The 24,049-nt window shown below is 39.2% G+C and overlaps 1 protein-coding gene across 2 annotated transcripts; it reads right to left on the bottom strand.

Moving 5' to 3' along the window:
- Positions 1-213: 213 nt before the first annotated feature.
- csf3r (colony stimulating factor 3 receptor (granulocyte)) lies at positions 214-23,017 on the bottom strand. 2 transcript variants are annotated; one of them, XM_041793388.1, is made up of 18 exons: positions 22,856-23,017; positions 22,162-22,254; positions 17,886-17,977; positions 15,555-15,629; positions 15,017-15,313; positions 11,032-11,164; positions 10,718-10,884; positions 8,773-8,942; positions 8,470-8,614; positions 8,103-8,185; positions 7,797-8,004; positions 4,706-4,894; positions 4,396-4,497; positions 3,916-4,062; positions 3,693-3,833; positions 3,485-3,575; positions 3,327-3,405; positions 214-1,317 (listed from the first exon to the last, which is right to left on the bottom strand). In XM_041793388.1, exons 4-18 carry the CDS (start codon positions 15,616-15,618, stop codon positions 835-837), a joined length of 2,499 nt encoding a protein of 832 aa, XP_041649322.1. In that variant the 5' UTR covers positions 15,619-15,629; positions 17,886-17,977; positions 22,162-22,254; positions 22,856-23,017; the 3' UTR covers positions 214-834. The 2 variants fall into 2 exon arrangements, with proteins under 2 accessions (XP_041649322.1, XP_041649321.1); XM_041793387.1 differs by having other exon boundaries at positions 8,470-8,620; positions 22,856-23,016.
- Positions 23,018-24,049: the final 1,032 nt, after the last annotated feature.

The following is a 24,049-nucleotide window of genomic DNA, read 5'->3' as shown; positions in this document are numbered from 1 at the left end:
CAAATGCTGCCATGTGATTGGCTGATTAGGCATTTGTGTTAATTAATAATTGATAGGTATACCTAATAAAGTGGTCGGTTAGTACATGTATTTAAATGAAGAGCAGCAGAAGAGCTAGTTACAATAATTAGCCTATGATCAAATGGTGAGTAAAAAGACAGAATGACTTTAACTCAGACTGAAATGACCATAAAATAAAGATAAAAAGGAAAATATTTTTTAAAAACTGTTTTAATCAATAAAACATAATTCATTTCATACATAACAGGGGAATTTATGCAACAAAATTCAAGCACAAAGACTTTTATGTTTAGATTTATTTTCCTAGCTAAATTAGGTGTCTTGTATTGTTGCAATAGTAGGAAAACAGCTCCCAAAATCTCTCTTTTACCTGATGTTTAGTTCAGCTATGACTTTAATGAGTCGCTCACAATATAAATGATAAAAAACTCAACTTCCTCTTTTTATGTAATCTACTAGCTATCATTACCAACATAAAATACACATGTACCACATGTACAGGTAGAGTTGTAATTAATCAATCAAGGAGAACACTAAATTTAAACTATATTTATATTGTCTCGGAAATCTATTTTTTTCATCAGCGCTTTGTTTTAATGTTTTTCATTAGTATTATACTAAAGTATAAGTAGAAAAGTCCTACATGTATTAAGTCTGCAGAAAAAGCACTGACATTAACAGACGTGTAATCATTTAAAATCAAAGTGATTTTTAGGATTAAATCAAGCATATTCCTACAGTCGTTTACCATTTGAATCATCTTAGCTTTAGACACAAACTCACATCTCTGTGAGCGTCTTACAAAGCATAATTTTAGTCATTTTCTGCATCATTCATGGCTAATGCTCGTAGAAAAGGAAAGTCATCCCACAAAGTTTCTAGGTCTTTCCTCTCCTTTGTAATGCAATCATGATCCGGTCCAAAGAAACATTGCTCTGTTGGCCTCTGATCAGTCGCCATATTCTGGTAGCACTTTGGACTGAAGGATTCTTCACTCTCCAACAGAGGCTGTGTGGATTCAGAACGCAGGTAAACAGGAGGCCCTGTAGGTGTGGGGCTGCTGCAGGGACCAGAGAAGACCACTGTAGCATAAGGGACAGAGTCACTGTTTGACCCAGAGTAGCCAGGGATGAATGGTGAACCACAAATGGACTCTCCCAGGTCACTGGTGTCCTCTGAGCTGTTCAACCACAGGTCATCGTGGTCTTCTTTGGACAGTTTGGCAGGGAGGTCCAGGAAGCTGAGGTGGGACAGGTACACTGGATTCGGCTCCTCGTCAGAGGAAAGATAGCTATCCTGCAAAAAGAGAATAAACTAGTCATCATTTTCCAAAAATCTCAGAGGGAGAGTGAGGCTTTATCTGCTCTGAAGATGTCAAAATTAGATTTGTACGTATTGAAAAAGAAAAAAGCACAAGTTGAGGTTAGTCATTACCCAAAGCACATAACCAAAGGTGAGAGTTAAGACTCATATATGCTCTATGTTTGAAATATAGATACAGACAGACCTTTCTGTCTCTACTCTGCATTAGTTTTGTAATGTGGGGGTTCGGTACATGGTGGATCGATCACTTTAAGTTTGAAAAACAGCAGGATGGAGTCAGATAACTATCTGAGCATTAGTTTTTACTAGCTACCATATATCATGCAGTCACAAATCAGAGCAAAGGAGGACTAAACTCTGAAAAACATGATGAAAACCACAGAGGCAGATTCAACATATCTGAGTAATTCTTAATAGATGCTGTTGAGAAAATAGTTTTCTAAAACAAAATATGTAGATAGTTCATTGTGTAGATGTTGACTTATTATTCTTCTTTACTTAAACTCATAACATAAATTAAATCAAATACATGGATTCACTTCACTGTAAAGCTTACAGTTTCTTCCGTTTTTCATTGGTGCTCTCTAAGCCTATGGACTTAGGTCAACTTTGCAACACCACACTGGCAATCATGGGGCAGTGTTTAGAAATGCAGTCAACAGGTGAACCCCGAGTAGCAAAACACAACGAAGAAGAATCGTTCGAAAGAAGGCACAAAGACAGAGGCCGTTTTCGAATTCGCCTACTATAGTAACAGTGCATTCTGATTTGCCCAAAATGTAGTAATCAGTATGCCAACAAATGCTAAAGCTGCAGTATGCCAAAAATGTCCGGATGACATACTGATTTGGGAAAACGTCACAGTATGCATCGGACCAGTCTGCTTCGTCCACTGTTACCCGCAATGCAAAGCGCCAGGTCAGAGTTGGTAATGGTGGAGAGCAGTGAAACATTCACCAGAGTGGCTGACAAATGGAAGTGCCATTACTTTTTATCTTTACCTTTATAACATGTACTATAGCAAAATAAGTTGTAATAAGGTCAGTGTTGTTCGTAACGGCCAGAAAGGTGCTGTCAAGTGTGTCCTTTCACTGCACTATACATGCTAAGCTAAAAAGAATGGCTAGAAAAATCCCAAAAAATCAAATAAAAAACGTCCTAGATTTTTTTCTGTACGTAAATGGATAGAAAGCAATGTAGCGTTGTTTGCAATTGACCAGGGTTTGACGTACTTCTGTATACTGGAAACCAGCTAAACCGGGCCAAGCATACTACACAATAATGTCTGACTGGCAGTCATACTGCATACTACTGTCGAACGCAGTACGCAGGGCGCAATACATACTGCATACTGAGTTTGGCAGGAGTATGCAGTAGGCCAATTAAAAAACAGCTAGACAACTACAAGAGCACAGCTGAGCAGAGCATGGGCCATTCTTTCTTCAGTCAAAGTAGCTCCATGAGAGCTGAGGACCTCTAGTGGATGAATTTTTCAGTGTCCACTCCAACATGACGGACGCACATCAGTATTAGGGCACTCATAGTTGCAAAGTTTAAAACTCACAGATCTATTTTCGTACGTGCATAAATGAGCCTTTAGAATAAAGATCGACTGGTAAATTGAGAGCTTTGCCTCCCGGCATAGCTCACTCTTCACCACAATGTTACGGTACTATGTTGCTGATGCTTCACCAGTCCGCCTGTCGACCTTGCGGTCTATTCTACCCTCACTCGTGGACAAGACCCTGAGATACTAGAACCCCTTCACTTGGGGCAATAAAAGAAACAAAGATACCCTCCCCATCCATAGGGAGCAATTCACTGTTTCCCTGAACAGAACCATGGTGTCAGACTTGGAGGTGCTGACCCTCATCCCAATCGTTTCGCACTCAGCTACAAAGCACCCCCACACATATTGGAGGTTCCTGTGAAGTGGATTTTTATATAAACTATCTGATCTTGAGAAGGCTGTTTTTTCGCACCTGTGTTGATTCTGATGTCCATCTCTTGATGCTGCTGTTTGCCGGATCAGGAACAACTGGCCAGAAACGCCCCTTCAGCCTGCAATAGAAAGTAGAATGCCATGAGAATAAACAATATAATAACTCAACAGCTTAAGAAGGAGAAGCAATGATCTCACCTTTTGTGGTTGGAAAAACAAGTCATGACAATGAAGAAGATAAAGCACAACAGTCCAACACCAGATGCAAGAACAATGATCAGAACGGTATCTGCACATAGGAGGAGAAACACAGAAAAACTGCATGTCATATCTGCTGTTGGGAAAACAAACCCCCTTCATTGCTCTGTGTTGTCTCAAGGAAACACTGCCAAAAGATGACACCAACCGAAGGGCTCCATTTCAAATGTAATTATCGACCCGTTCAGGGTTCCACCGGATGTGCTAACCCTCATGAAAGCTTGATACAGAGACAGAGAATCGAGGTCTGTTAGAACCACCCTCCTTTCTTTTGGGTCAGCAGTTGCAACTGAAAGAAAAGGCAGACATCAGAAAGCATCAATTACATGAAGAGCTATCATAGAAAAGTCAAATGAAGGTCTTTAACCTACCATTAATGGAGCCTTTCTCCTTCCAGTAGATGACTTTGTAGTCTTTGATTATTCCATTCCTTTGGAATAACGGTATTTCATCCCAGCTCAGCTCAATTTGTGACTGCCATTTATTTTTGATTGTTATTTTTGGAACGATGGATGGAGCTTTAAACAGAAAGCATCATAAGTTAATATTGCAAATCCAAAGTGATTACCAATAGACAGAGGGGTTTTCCATGCTGCACTGATTTTAAAAACTCTGTGATATGAGATTTTCTCGACTGATCTGAAACCTTAAAGCTATAAAGAAATAAGCCTTCATTTTAATCCACAAGAGGGCATCATTCCATCATGTATCAACTGTTCCTGAAAGATTGCACATCTCTTTTTAAACTTGCTTGGCAAACTCGTCTCTCACTTCTTCAAAGTTAAAGAAACCCGACTCTCACACCTCCGCCTGCTCTTTGTGTGATCCTCTTTGTGTCTTCGGTGACTTACCCTTTTGTCTCGAGTAGGCATTAACAGTCCGAGGAAGGCCTATCCCGTCCTTAAACCTCGGATACACAGAGATCCCATAGGGCTTGTAGGGCTCAAAGCTGCCTATTGATGAGAGTGAAGAGGTTAGAGTGAATAAGTATCCCGTAAGCTTGGAAGTGGGTTTGCAGGCAGGAAATGCACAAGAGAAAGAAGACTGGGCACAGGAGTGGATTCTTGTGATAAAGGTTGAAATACAGCTTAGAAAAACAAATAAAAAGTGAGTAAAAAGAAGAGGACATGGATCATAAAGCCTGAAATACAAACAATATACCTGTTATAACAAGGCTTGTGTGGTTTCTGTCAGCTATTTCAAACTGAGTGAAGGAGAGCTCAGGTTTTAACAAAGGCCTCAATTCCACCACGAATCCAGTGAGGCCGGCAGAAAGAGGGCTTTTCCACTGGACCAGGAAAGATCTGTCGTCTTGAGGATCCACTAAGACATCTGATATCACTGAAACATCTACAGACACAGGACACATTATACAGATTATGGGGATAACCATACATGAGCCTCTGAGAAACTGTTCTTGGGAAGAAATTTGTTCTTTAAACACACTTAAGCAAATATGTCTCTGACATATGCCAGAGCAAAATTATGTTGTAATATTTTTCTTAATTCAGCACATTTAAATGATTAAATAACATTAATAAACAGATAATTTAAATGTAGTAATTCCTGTTTAGCCTTTTGTTGCTCCTAAGTAGCACTTTACTGCTTTAAGGGTGGGGAGTTTAGGAAGGTGAGGGTGGCAGGGTTAAATATTTGATGGCGTTTTCAGGTGATTGTAGTATAAGGACACCTGTGTCTGGTTGATCAGTATTCCTAGCTAGCATTACACCATGAAGACAAAAGAACACTCCAAGCAACTGAGAGAAAAGTATGTCAGGGGAGAGATAGAGAAAAATTATGGCACATGTGTAAATCTGCCTCGATCAGGCCGCCCTCACAAACTGAGTGACCATGCAAGAAGGAGACTAGTGAGAGAGGCCACCAAGACACCTATGACTACTCTGAAAGAGTTACAAGCTTCAGCCGCTAAGATGGGAGAGACTCTGAATACTACAACTGTTGCCCAGATTCTTCATGAGTTAAAGCCTTATGGGAGAGTGACAAAAAGAAAGCCACTGTTGAAGAAAACTCCTAAAATCTCAACTAGAGTTCGTCAAAAGGCATGTGGGAGACTCTATAGTCAAGTAGAAGAAAGTTTTTTGGTCTGATGAGACCAAAATGGTGGTTTTATGCCATCAGACAAGACACTATGTTTGGACCATAAACACACCATCCCCACTGTGAAGCACAGGGGTGGCAGCATCATGCTGTGGGGATGCTTCTTGGCAGCTGGCCCTGGAAAGGTAGGGGGTAAAATGACAGCGCAAATGAAATGATTTAGAGACAACAAGGTAAATGTTCTGGAGTGGCTGAGTCAAAGCCCAGACCTTAATCCATAAGAGAGTTTGTGGCTGGACTTGAAAAGGGTTGTTCACGCCCGATCCCTGAGCAAATTTACAGAGCTGTTTTGCAAAGAAGAATGGAGTAAAATCGCACAGACTCAGTGCTGTGATCGCAGCCAAAGACTTAGGGGGGAGTATTTATGCAGTCACTCATTTTATAACTCACATTTTTATCTGATAGATTTTACTTTGTAGAAATCTGTTTTCACTTGGACATTAAATAGGTTTTTTTTTTAATGTAAAATTTTCTGAAAAAAATGTCCATTTTTATTGACTATGTTTTATCTATAAAATCAATAAAATGGTAAAACATTCAAGGGGGTGAATACTTTTTGTAGGCACTATATTTAAAGAGAGAATGATGTTAAAACACTTATTCACAACAAGTTGGTCATATGGTCCAGTATTTTAGAGCACTATTTTTCAGAATAAATGAAGAATTATTGTCAAAAAAATATAATTAGTGATCTGTATTCTCGTTTCAATGATTATTTTCTCTATAGCTTTTGCCGTTTCACATTATGTGCTATGCTTCCTCTCTAATTACAGTCTGATGTATGCTGTTTTTGATGACAGCGCTGTCTGAACCAGTGTTATCATCCAGTATATCTGTTTGTAGTTTATATTCTATATTCACTACTGGCACAAAATATCTTATAATTAAATCAGTCTGGGTTTCATTTTGAGCAGCACTTGCTGATTATTTAATTATTTGTTAAACTTGGAATCCAGCATGCAGCTGTTTTTAGATTTTGATTTGAGTATTGCCAATGTCACTCTGCTTCTGTTTTTAGTCATGTATGTCTTCTGTGTTTGCACACTGCTGTAAAGTCTCATGCCCTTCTATGGGCATTAAAGGGACGTTTTCTATGTTAGTTACAGAAAATATGCTTGAGCTTCCAGGTCAAGAGGATATACAGTAGCATTCATTAGTTTAACCCATTATGGGACAAGGTCGACTTGGCCTCCTTCCAAGTCTCTGTGATACAATAGAACCAGAATGATTTTTCCTATATATCCAACCAGTGGAGATCAGTCACTATTATGGAAAGTAGCATCACAGCATCTGACCAGTCAGCAATGGCCCATAGCATCTCAAACTTCCTGTTTCCCCTAGGACTCAAAAGATGCAATTTTTCATCTCTTTTGGCCCCAAGCAAATTGAAGTTGACTGTATGCTTTACATAATTTCCCTGCTGTTTGGATTGATCTACACTGCGTAGACTGATGCAGTTTCAAAGAGGCTTGCAATGAAAATAGACCATAGCCTCTTCTTCCTCAGAATGAATTTATTATCTATCTTTGGAAGATAATGGTGAATGAGGTCAAAGACTGTGATAAACAAGCCAAGAATATATTCTGCTTGCTGTTATATTAAATACGTTAAACAATTTTCAGTCACAAAAACAATTTAGTCAGACGTGGTTTTTAGTGAAAATCTCACATCTGCAACCTGTGACTTTAGGTGTTCCAAATGGATGCATATGGTTTATTCTTCATCAGTATGTATTGCTTTGCTATGAGGTTGACTCTTTGCTTTGTTTTTGCCAGCAGAGATCCACAATGCCACAGATTTTCAAGAGTTATTGCAGCTGTCACATCAAAAAAACAACCTGTTTTGAGATTTATAAAAAATGTAATCCTTTCACAATGTGATGTATCAGCTAATTTGACTATTTATAGTGGGAAATGTAGACACAGACTTTTTTGGTAGTGACTCTCTTCATCTGATGCCTACTCCGCTGGTATAAGGCATATATTAATAATCAATCTTCTTCCTGTTGCCATGACTGCTTTTGTGGGCCATAAAGGGGAATCACAACTAGTTTTAGTCTGTTTTGTAACGATCTGAAAAATCCCTCAGAGCTATTAATTCACGGTTTAAGCATAGAAAAAGATCTCAGTTTTACCTTTAGGTGAGTAAATCCGAACTTCAGTAGGTGGAGATCTTCCTGCTGCATTAACAGCACTCAGGTACACCTTCCTTTCTTTCCTGGAAATCTGGAAACTACAGTAATTCCCTGTTGTAGAGCACACCTTTCCCTTTTCACTCGGCAGCTTTGACACTGAGACGCTGTATGACACATTCTGGCTGTTGGCGTGGAATTGTTTTGATGGCTGGAAAAAAGGTGAGAAGTTATTTTAAAGCCAGACCTCACACGTATACCAGAGAGTACATCTTCTTTGTGACAAGCGCCAATGTGAGATGTGCATACCTTCCAGAACAGCTGTATGTTGAGGCTTTCGTGCCTGTCATCCCTCGATACCTTCGTCCATGAATCTAAGAGTCCGGTGGGAGCTGAAAAGAAAAAGACAGCTGTCATCTTAGTGCCATGTCAGAAGCCTGCCCTTCTCTTCTCTGTCTTTAAAAAATAAAACTTTTCTTTACAAGACATGTATGGATTCACCACTAGAATGGCAGAGTTCAATACATCAATGGTGCTGGTGCTTCAGAGCAAAGCAATGGGAGATGTAGAACATGACATTAGCATATATTGAAAAGAGCAGGAAACGGAAGAAAGGGGATAGATTGGAAACATAAGAGTGACTGATTGTTTCACTCTGAATTGATCCGAGTCTCACCGCTCTCCAAGGTGACTCCAGACTCACTACTGCTCCATTCACTCCACGGGCTCTGCTTATATCGGATGCGAATCTGGGCGACATATCGCGTCCCATGGAGGAGACGGCACAGGTCCACAGGTCTGGTCATTTTGGCCTTAGGCACCTGGATCTTTCATGTAGTCAGGATGACAAAAATACACAACAGATCTCTCAAGGCACATGAACTGAACTCTCAAGCACATCGTAGGACCATGGGGTTGCTTGCATCTGCTGTCTGAAGTAAAATGACCGGCATCAGTCAAAGGGATTAACTATACTCACTGGTTCTTCTCTCCATTGGCTGCTGTCGGCAGTTTTAATTCGGACTTCCACGCTCAGGCGGTAGTCCGACATCCAGGTTTGGTGTGGGGATAAACTCCAGCTCAGCTTCAAGCAGCCAAATCTTTGAGGCGCCGTTTGGATGAACTGGATCATTGGTGTGTCAAATTTAGCTGTTACGAGCCAAGATGTAAAATTAATTTCTTTGTTTTCATGTTTTCAGAAAAAGATCACATTAGACATTAGAGCCAGAGCTAAGCAATAACCGCCACGCTATTACATTTTTATGGATTTATTAAGTTTGTGGGAAGGTAAAAATCTCCAGCTTTTAAAACTGTAATTATTTCATAAGAATAGCAGTCATGACAATTTTTGTTTGCTATGAAACAGGAAGTAGTTTTTTTGGAGTCCTGAATCACTAATAGGACGTGAATCTCAGCAGAGTGGATTAAAATGCGCAGAAACAGCGCTCTGAGGTAATTATAGCTAAAAAGGTATACAGGAACTTTGTTCCTCTAGCCATTTTTACTCTTTTTCAATAACTTAAAATCCCTGTCCATTCAAAATTTGTTGTTAGTCTCATGAAGTTTGTATCCTTATGTTTAAGACACAGTACTTGTCTTAAAAGGGAGAGGCATCAAACTTTGACAAGCCTGCAAAGCCTTGTCCTTTGAGTTTTGTTCAAGTGTGGAAAAACTTGTTTTCTGTCAGCTCTCTGTGAACTCTGAAACTACTTATATTGAGATCAGAAAAACTTAATTCAAGAAGAGCCCTTTGGATTTTGCAGAATTTTCCCAAACTGACATCAGTCCCTTGCCTTTCTCATCCAAAAATGTTGTGCTGAGATTCATTTCTCTATGAGTGTTTTGATTCTGAAAAATCTTCCTGTTTCATGGTGAACAAAAATTCACCATGAGTACATTCTGATAAGAGCTTAAGCTGACTTGAACACACTGGGAGTTGTTAAAAAGCTTCAACAAACAATGACCACAACTTTCTTTTTAGTGTTTGCATAATATTACCATGAAGTTAATACAGTTTTAAAAAAGAGTGATATTAACCTTCCTACAAACATAATAAATCCACACAAATATAATAGTTATTACATTAGCAGTATGTACCAAGTTTTTGGGGGGAATTTTATAGTAAATGCTGCAAATTAGTATTATGTTTGTGGTTAATTACATTTGCAGGGCCTCTCTAGAACAGTAAATGGATAGTTTATACACAGATTGTTTTGCAAGAACAAGATCTTTGGGATTTTATTGATTTGAAAATTTAAACTATGTTAAATTTTCTGTGTGGGGCCTGGGGGCAGAGGGTAAGTGCTTAGCTTATGGCAGGGGTGGTAAGGAAAAAGGCTGGGAACCACTGATTCTCAGTAAATGACCTAACATTTTTAGCATTTTTCCTTATTTCTGGCATCAAGTCCACAAACCAAAATGTGCATCCTGGCCATCTGTGAGATATTGTGCCCCACCCCTGGAGAGCAGTGCACCAGCCACCACTGATTGCATGTATTTCTCCATCAAATTCAGGCCTCTATTACACGCATATGGACACTTCAAATGGTTCTGGCATACTAGTCACAGCTATTGTAGCCTTAAGCCAATGTAGCCAACTGTTTTTAACTTCACATTTGCAGGATTTTTTTTTTTTCGCTTTAAATGTGGACTCTTCAAATTCAATGGAATCCACCTCAAATAATGTAATAACAACTTCTTTTTTTCACTTCCTTACGGAGCAACACAAGGCTTTAACTACTTTCTAAAGCTGGCTTTAGAGTGGCAATTGCCTTAAAACTGACTTTCATGTACATAATTAGAATAGCTTAGGACTATTTAAAGAAAGACAATAATTCTATCAAAGCAATTCCCTGGTAAATCCTTATTTATGTCCACAGTACAAAGAAATTATTCAATAGATGCTTGTATCTTTAATTTCTCACCTGAACTGACAGGCTCTAAAATCAAAGGTGCTGAGGTTGCTTCCCCTAGTTCATTAACTGCCTTCACATATACCGTCATGTCTGAGAACAAGACAAAACCAGTGCGAGGGATGATGTGTTGATGGACTCCTACTGGTAACTCATATATGTTGTGCACATTTGAATCCCTGAAAAGAGGAAATTGTTCTGTGAGAAACACATTGAGCAACCTCTCAGACAGATTTTGTAAAAGAGATTCCTGACACCAACATGGGGTTTTCTTTCTGGTAACTGTGTCCCAGTATTTCTGGTACATAACTATTACAGAATCGTACCATATCTCTGTGTGGAGGGTGTACTTTGTAAGGAGATGGGTCTCCTTCTGCCCTGGGTCCCAGGAACAGGTCAGGGTGTTGGGGGTGGTCAGGTTTGTCTGACATCTGAGGTTTTGTGGAGCTTCTGGTGGATCTATCAATAACAAAAAAAAAAAAAAAAACAAGATTAGCGGAGTTTTGTGCTGTTTTTTAACACTGTGTGCACATTTTATAAGCAAGCACGTGGATTTAATTTTTCTTAACAATCATTGTGCTTTCATTAGGGGTGTCAATCAATCAGTTTCTTTAATCACGATGAATCACTGGAATTTGATGGTCAGTTTATATCAATTATAGTTTTTAAAAAATGCCAATCTAAAATGGAGTTATTTTGAATTTCAAACACAATTTAGTAAATCCACATTGACAGTGTGAAACATTTTTTCTAGAGTCTTGTTTTGGAAATTAAATGAATGAATAAAGAGATGTACTTTATGACCTTAACTTTTAGGTTTGCTATTTGAATCAGTGCTGCACTGCTACACCTTAGTGGTCTGAAACCATGGCTTAGAGGTAGGAGACTGCTTCAAAGTGCTTTTTCTGTGAAACTGAGTATTTAACACGATTATACATAAAGAAATGCAGTTGAAACCAGAAGTTTACATACACTATATAAAAAGGCACATAAACTTTTTTTTCTCACCGTCTAACATTAAATCAGATGAAACATTTCCTGTTTTTGGTCAATTAGGATTACCAAAATTATTTCTATTTGCTAAATGTCAATTGCTAAATGCAATTTTTTATTATTTTCTTGACAGTCAGAAGTTTACATACACTAAGATTACTATGCCTTTAAACAATCTGGGAAAGCCCAGATGATGATGTCATGTCTTTGGAAGCCTCTGATAGGTTTATTGACAACATTTGAGTTAATTAGAGGCACACCTGTGGATGTATTTTAGGCACACCTGAAACACACTGCTTCTTTGTGTAACATCATGGGAAAAATCAAAAGAAATCAGCCAAGATATCAGGAAGAGAATTGTGGACTTGCACAAGTCTGGTTCATCCTTGGGTGCAATTTCCAGATGCCTGAAGGTAACACGTTCATCTGTTCAAACAATTATATGCAAGTATAAACACCATGGGAATGTCCAGCCATCATACTGCTCAGGAAGGAGACGGGTTCTGTGTCCCAGAGATGAACATGCTTTGGTCCGAAAAGTGCATCTCAATCCAAGAATAAAAGCAAAAGACCTTGTGAAGATGCTGGCTGAAGCTGGTAAGAGTGTGTCATTATCAACAGTCAAATGAGTCCCTTACCGACATGGGCTGAAAGGCCACTCTCCCAGGAAGAAGCCATTACTCCAAAAGAAACATAAAAAAGCCAGATTACAGTTTGCAAATGCACACAGGGACAAAGACCTTAATTTTTGGAGACATGTTCTGTGGTCTGACGAAACTAAAATTGAACTTTTTGGCCATAATGACCATCGTTACATTTGGAGAAAAAAGGGGGAAGCTTGCAAGCCTGACAACACCATCCCAACTGTGAAACATGGGGGTGGCAGCATCATGTTGTGGGGTTGTTTTGCTGCAGGAGGGACTGGTGCACTTCACCAAATAGATGGCATCATGAGGAAAGAACATTATGTGGAAATACTGAAGCAACATCTCAAGACATCAGCCAGGAAGTTAAAGCTTGGGCGCAAATGGGTTTTCCGAATGGACAATGACCCTAAGCCTACTGCCAGACTGGTTACAAAGTGGCCTAAGGATAACAAAGTCAATGTTTTGGAGTGGCCATCACAAAGCCCTGATCTCAATCCCGTTGAAAATTTATGGGCAGAGCTGAAAAGGCATGTGCGAGCAAGGTGGCCTACAAACTTGGGTCAGTTACACCAGTTCTGCCAGGAAAAATGGGCCAAAATTCCTGCAAACTATTGTGAGAAGCTTGTGGAAGCATATCCAAAACATTTGACCCAAGTCATACAGTTTAAAGGCAATGCTACCAAATACTAATGGAATGTATGTAAACTTCTGACTCTCAAGAAAATAATAAAAAATTGTCTAAAAAATGATCTCTCTCATTATCCTGGCATTTAACAAATAGAAATAATTTTGGTAATCCTAATTGACCAAAAACAGGAAAAGTTTAATCTGATTTAACGTTAGACGGTGAGAAAAAAATGTTTATGTGCCTTTTTATATAGTGTATGTAAACTTCTGGTTTCAACTGTATGCAGGAGTGCATGTACAAAATGACTCACTGAAATCCATTGATCCCTAGTAAAGCCTACAGCAATTAAACTTTTCAGGAGTTCTATTAAGTTGCTTTTTCTAAGTTCAGGTTAATCGTTCATGGTCCTTGAGATTCTCTCAAACTATTATACTTTTACTTTGTAATTTGTGCTGTCTAAAACCAGTGGTACTTGGGGGTTTGCATTAAATGAAAATGAGATGTTCAAAAGCACAGCAGCACCCTTATTCTTCCAATGATAGCTTAACAACAGTGCTCTGAAAAGTATTAAGTAGCACACTGGTCATGGGATTGATTCCACTCTTTCTCCCCATAATTCCTGTCTCTCTTCAGCTATCCTATCTAAATAAAGGCAAAGGCATCGTTTAGGTCAGTGGTTGGAGCAGGCAGCCAACAACAAAGACCACAGTCCTCAACATACTGGCTGTCATTTCTGATCGCAGAGCTGTTTGGTGCATGCATTCCCCCGTATTTCCTGCCCCTCTTTAGCTGTCCTATCTGAATAAAGGCAAAAATCCTGAATGTGTTGATTTCAGACCTTGACTCCACTGTGATGAATGCATCAATTTGACAGCCCTTATTTGCTTGGATCATATTGTTTTGGCTAAATCTGTTGAAATGCATCTCTTTATTAATGCATTTGTCAATCAGTTGAAAATGAATATATTTAAACCATACACAATAATAAAATACGGACATAGTCTTAGTGATGACAACTCTGGTTTTATGAAGTGTTATTTTAAGGCCCGACAACAGCAGTCTGCATGTTGGAAAAGCTGTAAAACTAAAGAACTAGCCTAATCTCCAAACAAGCAGCTCCAGCGCACCCACCTGTAAGTCAAACAAGCCACACCCCTAACTGAGTGTAGTTCTCTGTATTGGCATTTTCATATAGCTATGTAGAGGTCCTTCAGTGCTTTTGCAGTCAGCCTCAAGTGGACACTCTAGGAACAGCCATATTTTGCATTTCTGCATTGGATTCAATTTTCAACACTGGAAGTTGTCGCTTGTGTGAAAAACTTGAAGCTCTTTTGAATAACTTTCAGGATGTGTTGAGTTTGGCACCCTCCGCAGACCAAGTGACACATTTGATCTTTTTGCTGAAATTTTCCTTTACATGTGCAAGTTGGGTTCTCTGAAAAAAAAAAAAGATAATCCTTCTTTGTCTTAAACATCCAGTGTGAAACTCACTATTAAGATTTTGCATTAAAAAAGATAGTTGTTAATCACCTTATCTGACACCTACCCTGTATCAGCTTTGACAGGCATAACATAACTGCAAATACACAATCATACCTCTCCTTGGTGGGTATGTTTGCAATTGTAGGCCATATAAAGTCAGTCATCAGTATAAATTGCAGTCTGTTTTACTACTAGTGAAAAACTCCCCAAAGGAGCTTTAATTAAAATGCCTGGGATTTTGAGTACTTTCTGTCATGTAACTCATCCATTTTGACTGTTTTGCTGAAAATTTTTTCTGTACAGTATTCTGAGCAAACAACACATTACCCAATCCACAAATTGCAGCACATTTTGAAATGAGACATTAGTCACTGGATATGATTTTAAGCTGCTTAATATGTAAGAGTCTAGTGATATTTCAAATTGCTAGCTCTCCTAAACTTCTCTTACACTTCTCAAGTTAAAGGTTCAGGGTTCAGGCATTATATTTTACAAGTAGGACAGACAAGCTAATTTGATCATTAATGCAGAAACATGAAAAGAGAGTAAAATCCCCCTCACATCCAGCTCTGATCTCCACTCCTCCCACCACTTGAGAAGGTGATCCTTGGACACAGCACGTGAGGAATGCTCTGGTGTGATTGAAGCTCGGTATAACAACCTGGGACACCCTGCTGCTCTCATTAGCCCCGGGGCTGCTGGGTATAAAGCGATCAGCGAGCTGCCACTCTATGTGAACAGCTTGTCCCGTGGCTAGACGGCAGTCCTCTCTGATGATGCAGGTGGCCGTGACAGGTGACCCCAAAGGCACCACAGAGCTGGACATTTGAATCTTTGCGCATGGCTGGATGCCACCCTCTAAGAAAGGGAAATAAATGTTAACTTATTATATCAAAAGTTATTGTTTGAGAACATGCTACTTATTGAAAAAGAAGATGGAATAGAAAAAATAAATTGTAAAAAAAAGCAAAGCCTCATATTTAAATTGGACAGAACCTCCAAGGCAAAGAGAAGAAAGGTCTCATAACAGTCGCCTTTGCAACTTATGGTTAGGTATTTCCATTTAGATTTGCTATTTCATTCTAAGAGCAACACTCACCATTTCTCGCTCCATTCACCAAAGCCAACAGCACGACAATCACTGACTCCCATGTGGAAATCATGATGATAAAACCTGTTAGGCAGCCAAAATGAAATGCAATATCCTTAAATTACAAACTTTCATGCCCTATCAAAACTATATACTTGAATTGCTACCCCATCCGAGAGACACGGCGTGATGTGTGAGGTGAGGTATTGAAAGTGATATTGTGTGTCGCTTCAAAAGACATCATCAGTGGCGTGTTTCCGAGTGTCTGATGTGAGCATGGATGTGATCTCCATAATGCATAATGTTTCAATATAAGCAGACAGCTAGGGAATGCACCCGCTGTTCACAATACAGCAGAGCAATCTGTAGTGTGTGTAAGGTGTTTGCAGAGCGTTTTTAGAACAAACCCAAACACAGACACACGACACGCACGTAAATATGAAAACTCAACATTGCTGACAGCTTGGCTCCACATTTACGCAACAGGATTACACAAAGGATGTGACATTTATTGCTCTGCACGTAGTTCCTAAATTGAATTTGTTCTGTAGATGATAGAAATAACAAAAGCATGCTGACAGTGTAGACTGTGTTTTTCCTCTTACAGTTATCTATTACCAGGATGTCATTTCTCACTTAGGATGCAAAAATGTTATTGTTCCTGGAAGGTAGCTAGTCTTATTCGACTGGCTACAAATTAGATCTGAAGTTTTCTGTATTTTTCCAAGGCGGACCTAAAATTAAGCCTAAATCTCAGTGCATACAATATTCATAGGCATGCAGAAAACATCTTTAACACATGTAGTATCATTGGTTGTTGTATAGTTGTGGTCGGGCTGCCCATCAAGGGCCTCCCTAACCAGTAAGGGGACAGCTTTCTGGGGCCCTGCCAAATTAGGGGCCCATGTAGGTCAGTAAAATCATGATCTTTTGTAATCTAAGCTGTGATACCAATATTTAATTTTAACCTGAATAATAATCGCCCTTATCAGAGCAACAAAAACAAATTTCATTTATTAATGCTGTAGTATTATGAGTCCATAAAACCCTTTTTTAGGTTATGACAACAATGTGGATGGGCACATTGAACTTAATCATTTGGAAAGTAATGTCAGATGTCAGGATGCCAAAAAATAAAGTAAAAAAAAACTGTGACAACTTTAGTGGATGAATGATAAAATAATTGGGAATCGACAAAACAGGGCAACAAGTGGCTTAAAAAAGCTTAAAAAGTGAAAAATGGCAATAACAAGTTAAAAATGAAAAAAAAAAGTTGGCTAAAATGGGTTGTGTCAAAAAAGGGTGAAAATGGGTTGACAGTGGTATAAAAAAGTGGCTAAAAGATGTTTAAAGCTGCAAAATTGTCCAAGAGTGTTTAAAAAAGTGGCCACACAGGCAATAAGGAGCAAAAATGGGTAAAAAAGTGGCAATAAAGTTAAATATAGAGGTGGCCAAAATGTGCCAAAAATGGTAAAAGAGTTGGAAAATTAGGTTAAAATTGGCTAAAATTGATGAAAAGGGGCAACAATTGGGTTCAAAGTGCCAAAAAGGTGTAAAGAGTGGTAAACAAATTGGTGAAATTTTATTAAAATTGGAAAAAATGGGTTAAAAAGGGATAGAATATGCTTAAAGTGTGAAAAAGTGGCAAAGAAGTGGAAAAATTAGGTAGAATTGGCTGGAATGGTCAAAAGCAGGTTTAAGGGGAAAAGGGGCTAAAAGTGTAAAAAAAAGTGGCTAAGATGGGTTAAAGGAGTCAATAAGTGAGAAAAAAAATGTTAAAAAGGGGTTTTGGCAAAAATGGGTTCAAGAGTCAAAAAGGGGGTAAGATTACATTAAAATTGGCAAAAAATTTGCAAAAAGTTAAAAATATGTTAAAGTGCTGTGAAATGTGTTAAAAGATGCAAAAGTGGAAGGAAAAAGTGGTGAAAGGTCGTTAAAAAGCGGCATGATTCTCAGCAGGCTTTCAACCACCATCTTTTCCTCGTTTTTTTGTACACTGCCAAACAGAACACACACCAGGAGAGCCAGCTAAGGACATCGATCTTACTTTTGAAGTCATGTTTGATCACGCACATTTCTGTGAGATCTCATGTCTGCGGAATCATCACTACAAACAGCAGGTCTAGTGGTCTAGCCAATTTGAAGTGTGTGCATCCAGAGGATTTTAATGTCAGAATTTAGTTGAAACTGTCTGCATGTGTGTTGTCTCCCACTTTAAAAAAAAAAAAAAATTAGGATTTAAAAATGATCTAGTGTTAAACCAGTCTTAAGCATTCATTGTTTAGCTCTTCACAACAAGCACAGATGTTATAAAATGAGTGTTTTGTGAAATATACTCACCATTACACAACCATGGACTGTGATTATCAAGTCACAATGAAACTCCAACAAGCCACAGACATGCCTTCACTGCATTTCTATTCTTCTCTCAGCTGTAAAGTGAACACACAGAGCAATTACTGATGAGATTAAAAAAAAAAAACAGAAAACGAATAAAAGTTTTCCCCAGTGAAGGACTTCTCAAGTAGAAGACTCCACGTGTGAAAGGTACAGTTAATTTTCACGTTACACGTGTAAATAATCCCAAATGTGATATCAAAAAAAGACAATGGATTTCATGTGAAGTTCATATAATCACAAGTGCATACATGATTTTATGCTTATGAAACAGTATTTCAAGTGAAGAACCACACATGCGCATTTGCGGTTTTTAGGGATTTCACAATATGTTACACAGTAAAAGTCACATATGAAAACACGATTATTGTAAGAACTATCATTCCAATGGTTTATGAGGGGATCCACAAAGAAACTGCTGATTTTTTGTTGTTTTGGCTTCTAAATAGTGTGGGTTTTCTTTGTTAATATCTCAGTTGAACACGTTACAGTTTTAACTGAGTCAATATTTTCCTCTACAATGTCAGTTAAAGGTACAATATGTAGAGTTTTCAAACTTAAAATTTCAACATCAATTCAAAAACTACCTCAAGTTATATATTTATTTTCAGATGGTAGTTACATTAGCTCAAATATTTCAAACAGCCACCAAAGCTTGAGGTATTCTTAATATTCAGAACTAACGGTCCGTCTCGTGATGACAGCTGCCATGATGAACACAAATGTTAACCTCAATAGAAACAGCTGTTCCCTTATTTCTTTTCAAATACAAAGCAAGTTTCTTTATCTCTAGTTAATTTCATATCATAACCTTGGACGACCCAAAGTACCCTACTTTCTTTGAAACAGGTCTGTATTAAAAAGGAAGTTCATTCCCCTTAGTTTAAGACAGAAACAAAAACTAATAAAAACTAACAAATAGTGGGAGATCAAAAAATGACAAAGGAGGTTAATGATGTTTAGCTAGAGAAATCCTGAGATTAGTCATGATTGAAATGTTTAATTATTTGACAGCCCTAGTTTAAACAAAGCCCTTTTATATGCATCAATTAAGATTCACATGGCACTTTGTGGCACAGCAGTGACAGCAGTTTGGAGTTGAGTGTCTTGCACAAGGAAACATCAACAATTTGATCCCCGATCTTCTGATTAATCGCCCACCAACTCTACCTACCGAGCCACAGTGGCTCTACTGATGTGTCGTTCATTAACAGGCTGGTTCAAAGAGCTGGATCTTTTATGTCAACGATAAGATCTGACTCCCTTTTGGGAGCCGTTTTCTTTTTTTTTTGTTTCGTGTTTATTTGATTGACTGATTAATAGGGATGATCTTCTTTCCACACCCATCTACCACAGGAACACCAAGCATTTGGGACTTGCGGTTGATGGTATAACATTAACCCTCTGGGCATCCCAGGGACCCATTTGGGTCCTTTTAACCACTTTGTAAGTTTTAATAGTCAATATTTTGGCCTGTATAAATGCTAATGGCATGAGATTTTTGAAAAGTTAATGGTTTGGATCAAGGTTAAAAATTGCAACCTCACTTTTCACTTCTTTTTTCAGCCCTCTAGGGACTATTTTTTAAAAAGTGACTGCCGATAAATCTAGCGACTTTTTCTGGTGTTCTGGGGACTTTTGGAGGCTGATGTGGAAAGCACGTATTATTCTAGCACCTCTCAATGGTGCTGATGTGGACCCCTCCCCATCCCAACAAAAATAATATGAGTGCTTTGGACTAGAGTGATGATGATGATGATTTACAGTAACCTGACATGCCAGATGGATGTTTCAAACATCCATCTGGGACAGCTTCAATAGGAAATGTTTGAGAAAAGGCAGAGGCTTTGAAAAAAAATCTCGGAGTGTGATTGGATGAACGTTCTGTCTGTCACATCTCTACGGGCCAGTCAGAGTAACAAAACATGTGATGTAGCTGCTGTCGAGCTGTGTGTGAGCAGCTACGGTGAATAACGCGAAACATGGCGACTGTAGACATGTAAGTACTCGACTTTTGTCGTTTTTCAAAAGGAAACAACTTACTGCTGTTCTTTGTTCTTCTTTTAATGAAGAAATGTCGTCAAGTTCTGATAAAAAGCTAATAACAGCGATAACACGCTAATCTCTTCTGCCATAACTGCACTGGCCTCTTGCTGCTGCTTGTTTACGCCACGACTCTGCTGTGCCTGAAAGTATTGCCCCTTGTCGCTAATTGGTCCTGTCGCTTTCTAACCGGGCCCAAACGGTTCAGATGGGAGCTTAACAAGATGAATTTACCAGTGAAAAACAAGGAAATGGGCGTATCTATCTGCTTTGCAAGGTTAGATTTATTGTGGATACGAGAGTATATTTTTATGAACCGGAGTACACCGAGGAAGAATGAAGAGTTAGCGGGCTGAAAGAGAGAGCAGAGAAACTTCATTTGAAAGTTTTGAGCAGGAGAGTTCCCGAGAATGGGTTCGCATTTTCCACACCTACACCACCAGGTTACTCGGGATTTCATATTATCTTAACCCACATAGATGATCAGAGGATATCAGTGCGCTGTGGAAGGAGACAAAATGCCGAAAGCTGCATTGTAAATTTGTGCCTAACACAGAGGGTTTTTTTCTGGGGAGAAATGAAGTGCTTTGTATGTTTCCCAACATTTTTACGTAAAACTTGTTAAACTAGGCGAATGAAACGTTCTCATCTACTGCCATTATGCCACGGATCTCTCTGAGCTCATGATAACCACATGATCAACTTTCACAGAAATCACTGGAGGCTAATGCCACTACTATAGCCAAGCACCTCATAAGACCCAACTTCAAAAATCCCAAAATATCCCTTTAATGGCAGTTCACAGAATCTATTTTCAGCTGTCAGCCTGTTTAGAGACAATTAGACACAAGAAATAGCAATCTATAAACACTGGCTTGAAAGAATGCTTTTCATTGGTGAAATTAAGTGAAAACGTCATATCTGCGACAAAGCTCTGCCAGGTAAGATCAACCTTACGTCTCTGTGGTGCAACCAAACAATGAGGAAACATAAGTTACAACCTAGACAGTTTCAATCTAGAGTTTAGTATGGACTTAACACCATAACTTAAACCAGAGCGTAGGTATAGCTGATGCAACAGGATTAGAAAAACTTGAGCAGAATATCTCTTTTGTTATTGTTTTGATCAAAAGATCCCTGGTGGTGAAATGTACATACTGTGTGTTTTAGGCTTTTGCTATGAAATGGTGCAGCTGAACACTGTTTGGTGTCTATTCATGTCTTAGATAAGGTGCCTATATTTTCTAAGTAGTTAAATCTACATTTTCTCAGTATGAATGTTGAAAACATTAGCAAGTCTTAATGCAGCTTGTACCCAGAGTCAGTAAGTGAGGCCTCAGCACTGAGAAACTTCCTGTGGTCTTGTAACTCTCAGTGCTCGTCTCTGTGACTGATTCTGGTGAGAAATTGAAAAATTCTCGCCACATTGTTGGAGACGTCTACTTGTTTCTTGTGAAAAGACTGACTTTTTAAAGCCAAAAAAACAAATTTGAATACCATTTTTTTTAAGATTTACATCTCCCTGCTTCCAAGTTTCAGTGGAACTAGTGTCTCATACATGGAGGAGTTACTACTTTGAGAATTTGTAACTTCAGCTCGCTGCCCTTGGACCACAATAACCAACTGTTTGGTGAAGTCTGCGTTAAAGCGACAAAGGGGGAAATAGAATTCCTCCCTGTTTCTTATCAGCTGCATGCATAAAGGCCTTCATTTTCCCTCTCTTTCCTTTTTTTTTACAATTCCTGCTTACTACTAAAACGTAATTGCCTGCGGCTCAGACAAAAGGCAGCCGGGAGAGACGGACAGGGAGAGAGGAAATCTGGAGTGTATTTTGACAACAAACAATTTGATACGCTTAAGTAAAATAAAAATGGCTATTTTAAGCGTTCCAGACAATTTTGTTCTTAATGGATTGATGCAAATTTGCTATCTGGATGGAGTCTGGTGCCTCAGTGAGTCATGTTTCAGTGCAGAGGTACATTTTGCCACAGCTGCCGTGTGTTTCCTTTCCCGTTGCTGTTGGGGGGTTACAAAACGCCCACTCTCAGGATTTGGCAATATCCTTGACACAGAATGCAATGACAAACCTGCCACTGTTTCCCCTTTTTTTGTCTTATTTCTCATACAAAGCAGAGCAGTGGAATAAGTAGGTTTAAAAAGTTTTGAGGAAACTTACGTGTCGTGCCTGTGGACTCTTCCCTCCGAGCTGAGTCGTCTGCGAGCTCTGACACAGCGACCTTTGTGTCAGCAGTTGTAAAACTCCAAAAAACTAAAAAGCAGAAAAGAAATCTGTTTCACATCCTTTTTTTTGTCAAGGATGAAAAAACATAAACATGCTTGCTCAAGCTAGTTCCATAATGGTGCCATTGCCTTTTGGAATGAAGTCATGGTCACGTAAAAATCCCCAAAACAAAGGTAAAACTACATGCTCTCTATCTCAACATTTATTAGAACTCGTATACGATTTTACACATTTTTAGTGTCAAACCTGAGATATTTTTTACTTTAAAGGATTATCTTATCTTTGAATAACTCTTTAAATCCTTAAATATTAGACGATCCAACACCAACAATCTTGCATCTGGAGTTTTTTAAAGTTGGTAAAAAAAGAAATGTATTGGCCTTACTTGACAAAGGACTACAAAGGATGATAAATGGCACACATACAATACAGAAGAGCATGAAAAGAAATGTAGCAGAGCTGTCTGTGGTTTGGATCGGATGCAAATCTCCAGCCTGAACCTGTGTCATCCAGACGCAAGTTTCGTGAAGTTTCCCTTTACAATCTGGCACAAGTATCAAAATGAAAGGAGCAGCAAATCGCTTGATGTGAAGATAAAGGAGAGCCATCAGAGAGGCTTTTCACTCACCGCACAGAAGCTGCTGTGGACCCAGAAAGACGAGACGGTCTCATCAGCCCTGATAACACCGAGATGAAACAGCGTGTCTCAAAGCGGCTCAGATTAGAGGACATATGTGTCTGTGTGTTAACCAAGCAGCAGCAGCAGCAATGTCCTTGTTTTGAAGCACTGCAACTTCACTAATTTCCAGGAAGAAACACATGACTGATGGGGCCCCTGATGGGAGGAAAAGAGGGGTGTTCAAATCCAAGGCTGATCTCAGAAGAAAAACAGTTGAAGAATTTAGCAAAATATTTGAAACACTTTGGAAAAACTCTTGTTCTTTATTATGAATTTTGCTGTCTTTAAACCCTCTGTATGTAATGTCATCATGAGGCTGATAGGGAAATGCAATCACAGCTGAAACTGTTCACATTATGCGATGTTGTTGTAGAAACTCCTGGTGAAATATTTCTCCAATACAAGTGTACTGAAGAGCAAAGATAGTTGCAAAGTTAAGATAATGTTAGTCCCAGCCCAGCCAAGCAGGCAAAGGGACACTAAATAACATGCAATGTCAGTAACAGCCTCCTCTCTTCTTGGTAGGCTTTCCACAGGGTTTTGGAGTGTTATTGTAGGATTTTGTGCCCATTCAATCCTATAGAGCATTTATGAGGTCAGGCGCTGATGTTGAACAAGAAGGCCTGGCTTGCAATCTCCGTTGTAGTTCATCCCAAAGGTGCTCAACGGGGGTAGAGGTCATCCACACTGGACTCATCAAACCATGTCTTTATAGTCCTTTCTTTGTGCACTGGGGCACAGTCATGTTGGAATAGAAAAGGACCTTCCCCAAGCTGTTGTCACAAAGTTGGAAGCATAGCATTGTCCCATGTGTCTTGGTATGCTGAAGCATTAAGGTTACCCTTCACTGGAGATAAGTGGCCTAGCCCGTACCCATCCACCAAACCCAGACTCGTCCATCTGACTTCCAGAGAAGTGTGATTCGTCACTCCACTGAGCATGTTTCCACTGCTCCATAGTCCAGTGTCAGTGTGGCTCTGACTTGGAAAATAGACCCAAAGTGTATCTTGAGCAGAGCTGCATGGAGTGCTGCCTCTGGCACGCACCAGGGACGGAGTGGAGCTTGCAGAGTGGAACTGAAAAGACTGGCTAGAAGGGGAGCATTTCGCTCCAGAGTGTACTTCATGTGCGGATCGTGGCACA

This window comes from Cheilinus undulatus, linkage group 8 (genome assembly GCF_018320785.1).
Source record: "Cheilinus undulatus linkage group 8, ASM1832078v1, whole genome shotgun sequence".
Classification (NCBI taxonomy): domain Eukaryota; kingdom Metazoa; phylum Chordata; class Actinopteri; order Labriformes; family Labridae; genus Cheilinus; species Cheilinus undulatus.
This window is presented reverse-complemented; position numbering and strand designations above follow the sequence as displayed.

Excerpts from the sequence above, each read along its gene's own strand:
- csf3r (XM_041793387.1), bottom strand. The coding sequence starts at position 15,618 with ATGATTTCCACATGGGAGTCAGTGATTGTCGTGCTGTTGGCTTTGGTG. Across the intron at positions 8,186-8,469 it reads TGGAGTCACCTTGGAGAGCG|CTCCCACCGGACTCTTAGAT; the intron begins GTGAGACTCGGA and ends TTTTCTTTTCAG. Across the intron at positions 4,498-4,705 it reads CACAAGCCTTGTTATAACAG|GCAGCTTTGAGCCCTACAAG; the intron begins GTATATTGTTTG and ends TCTCATCAATAG.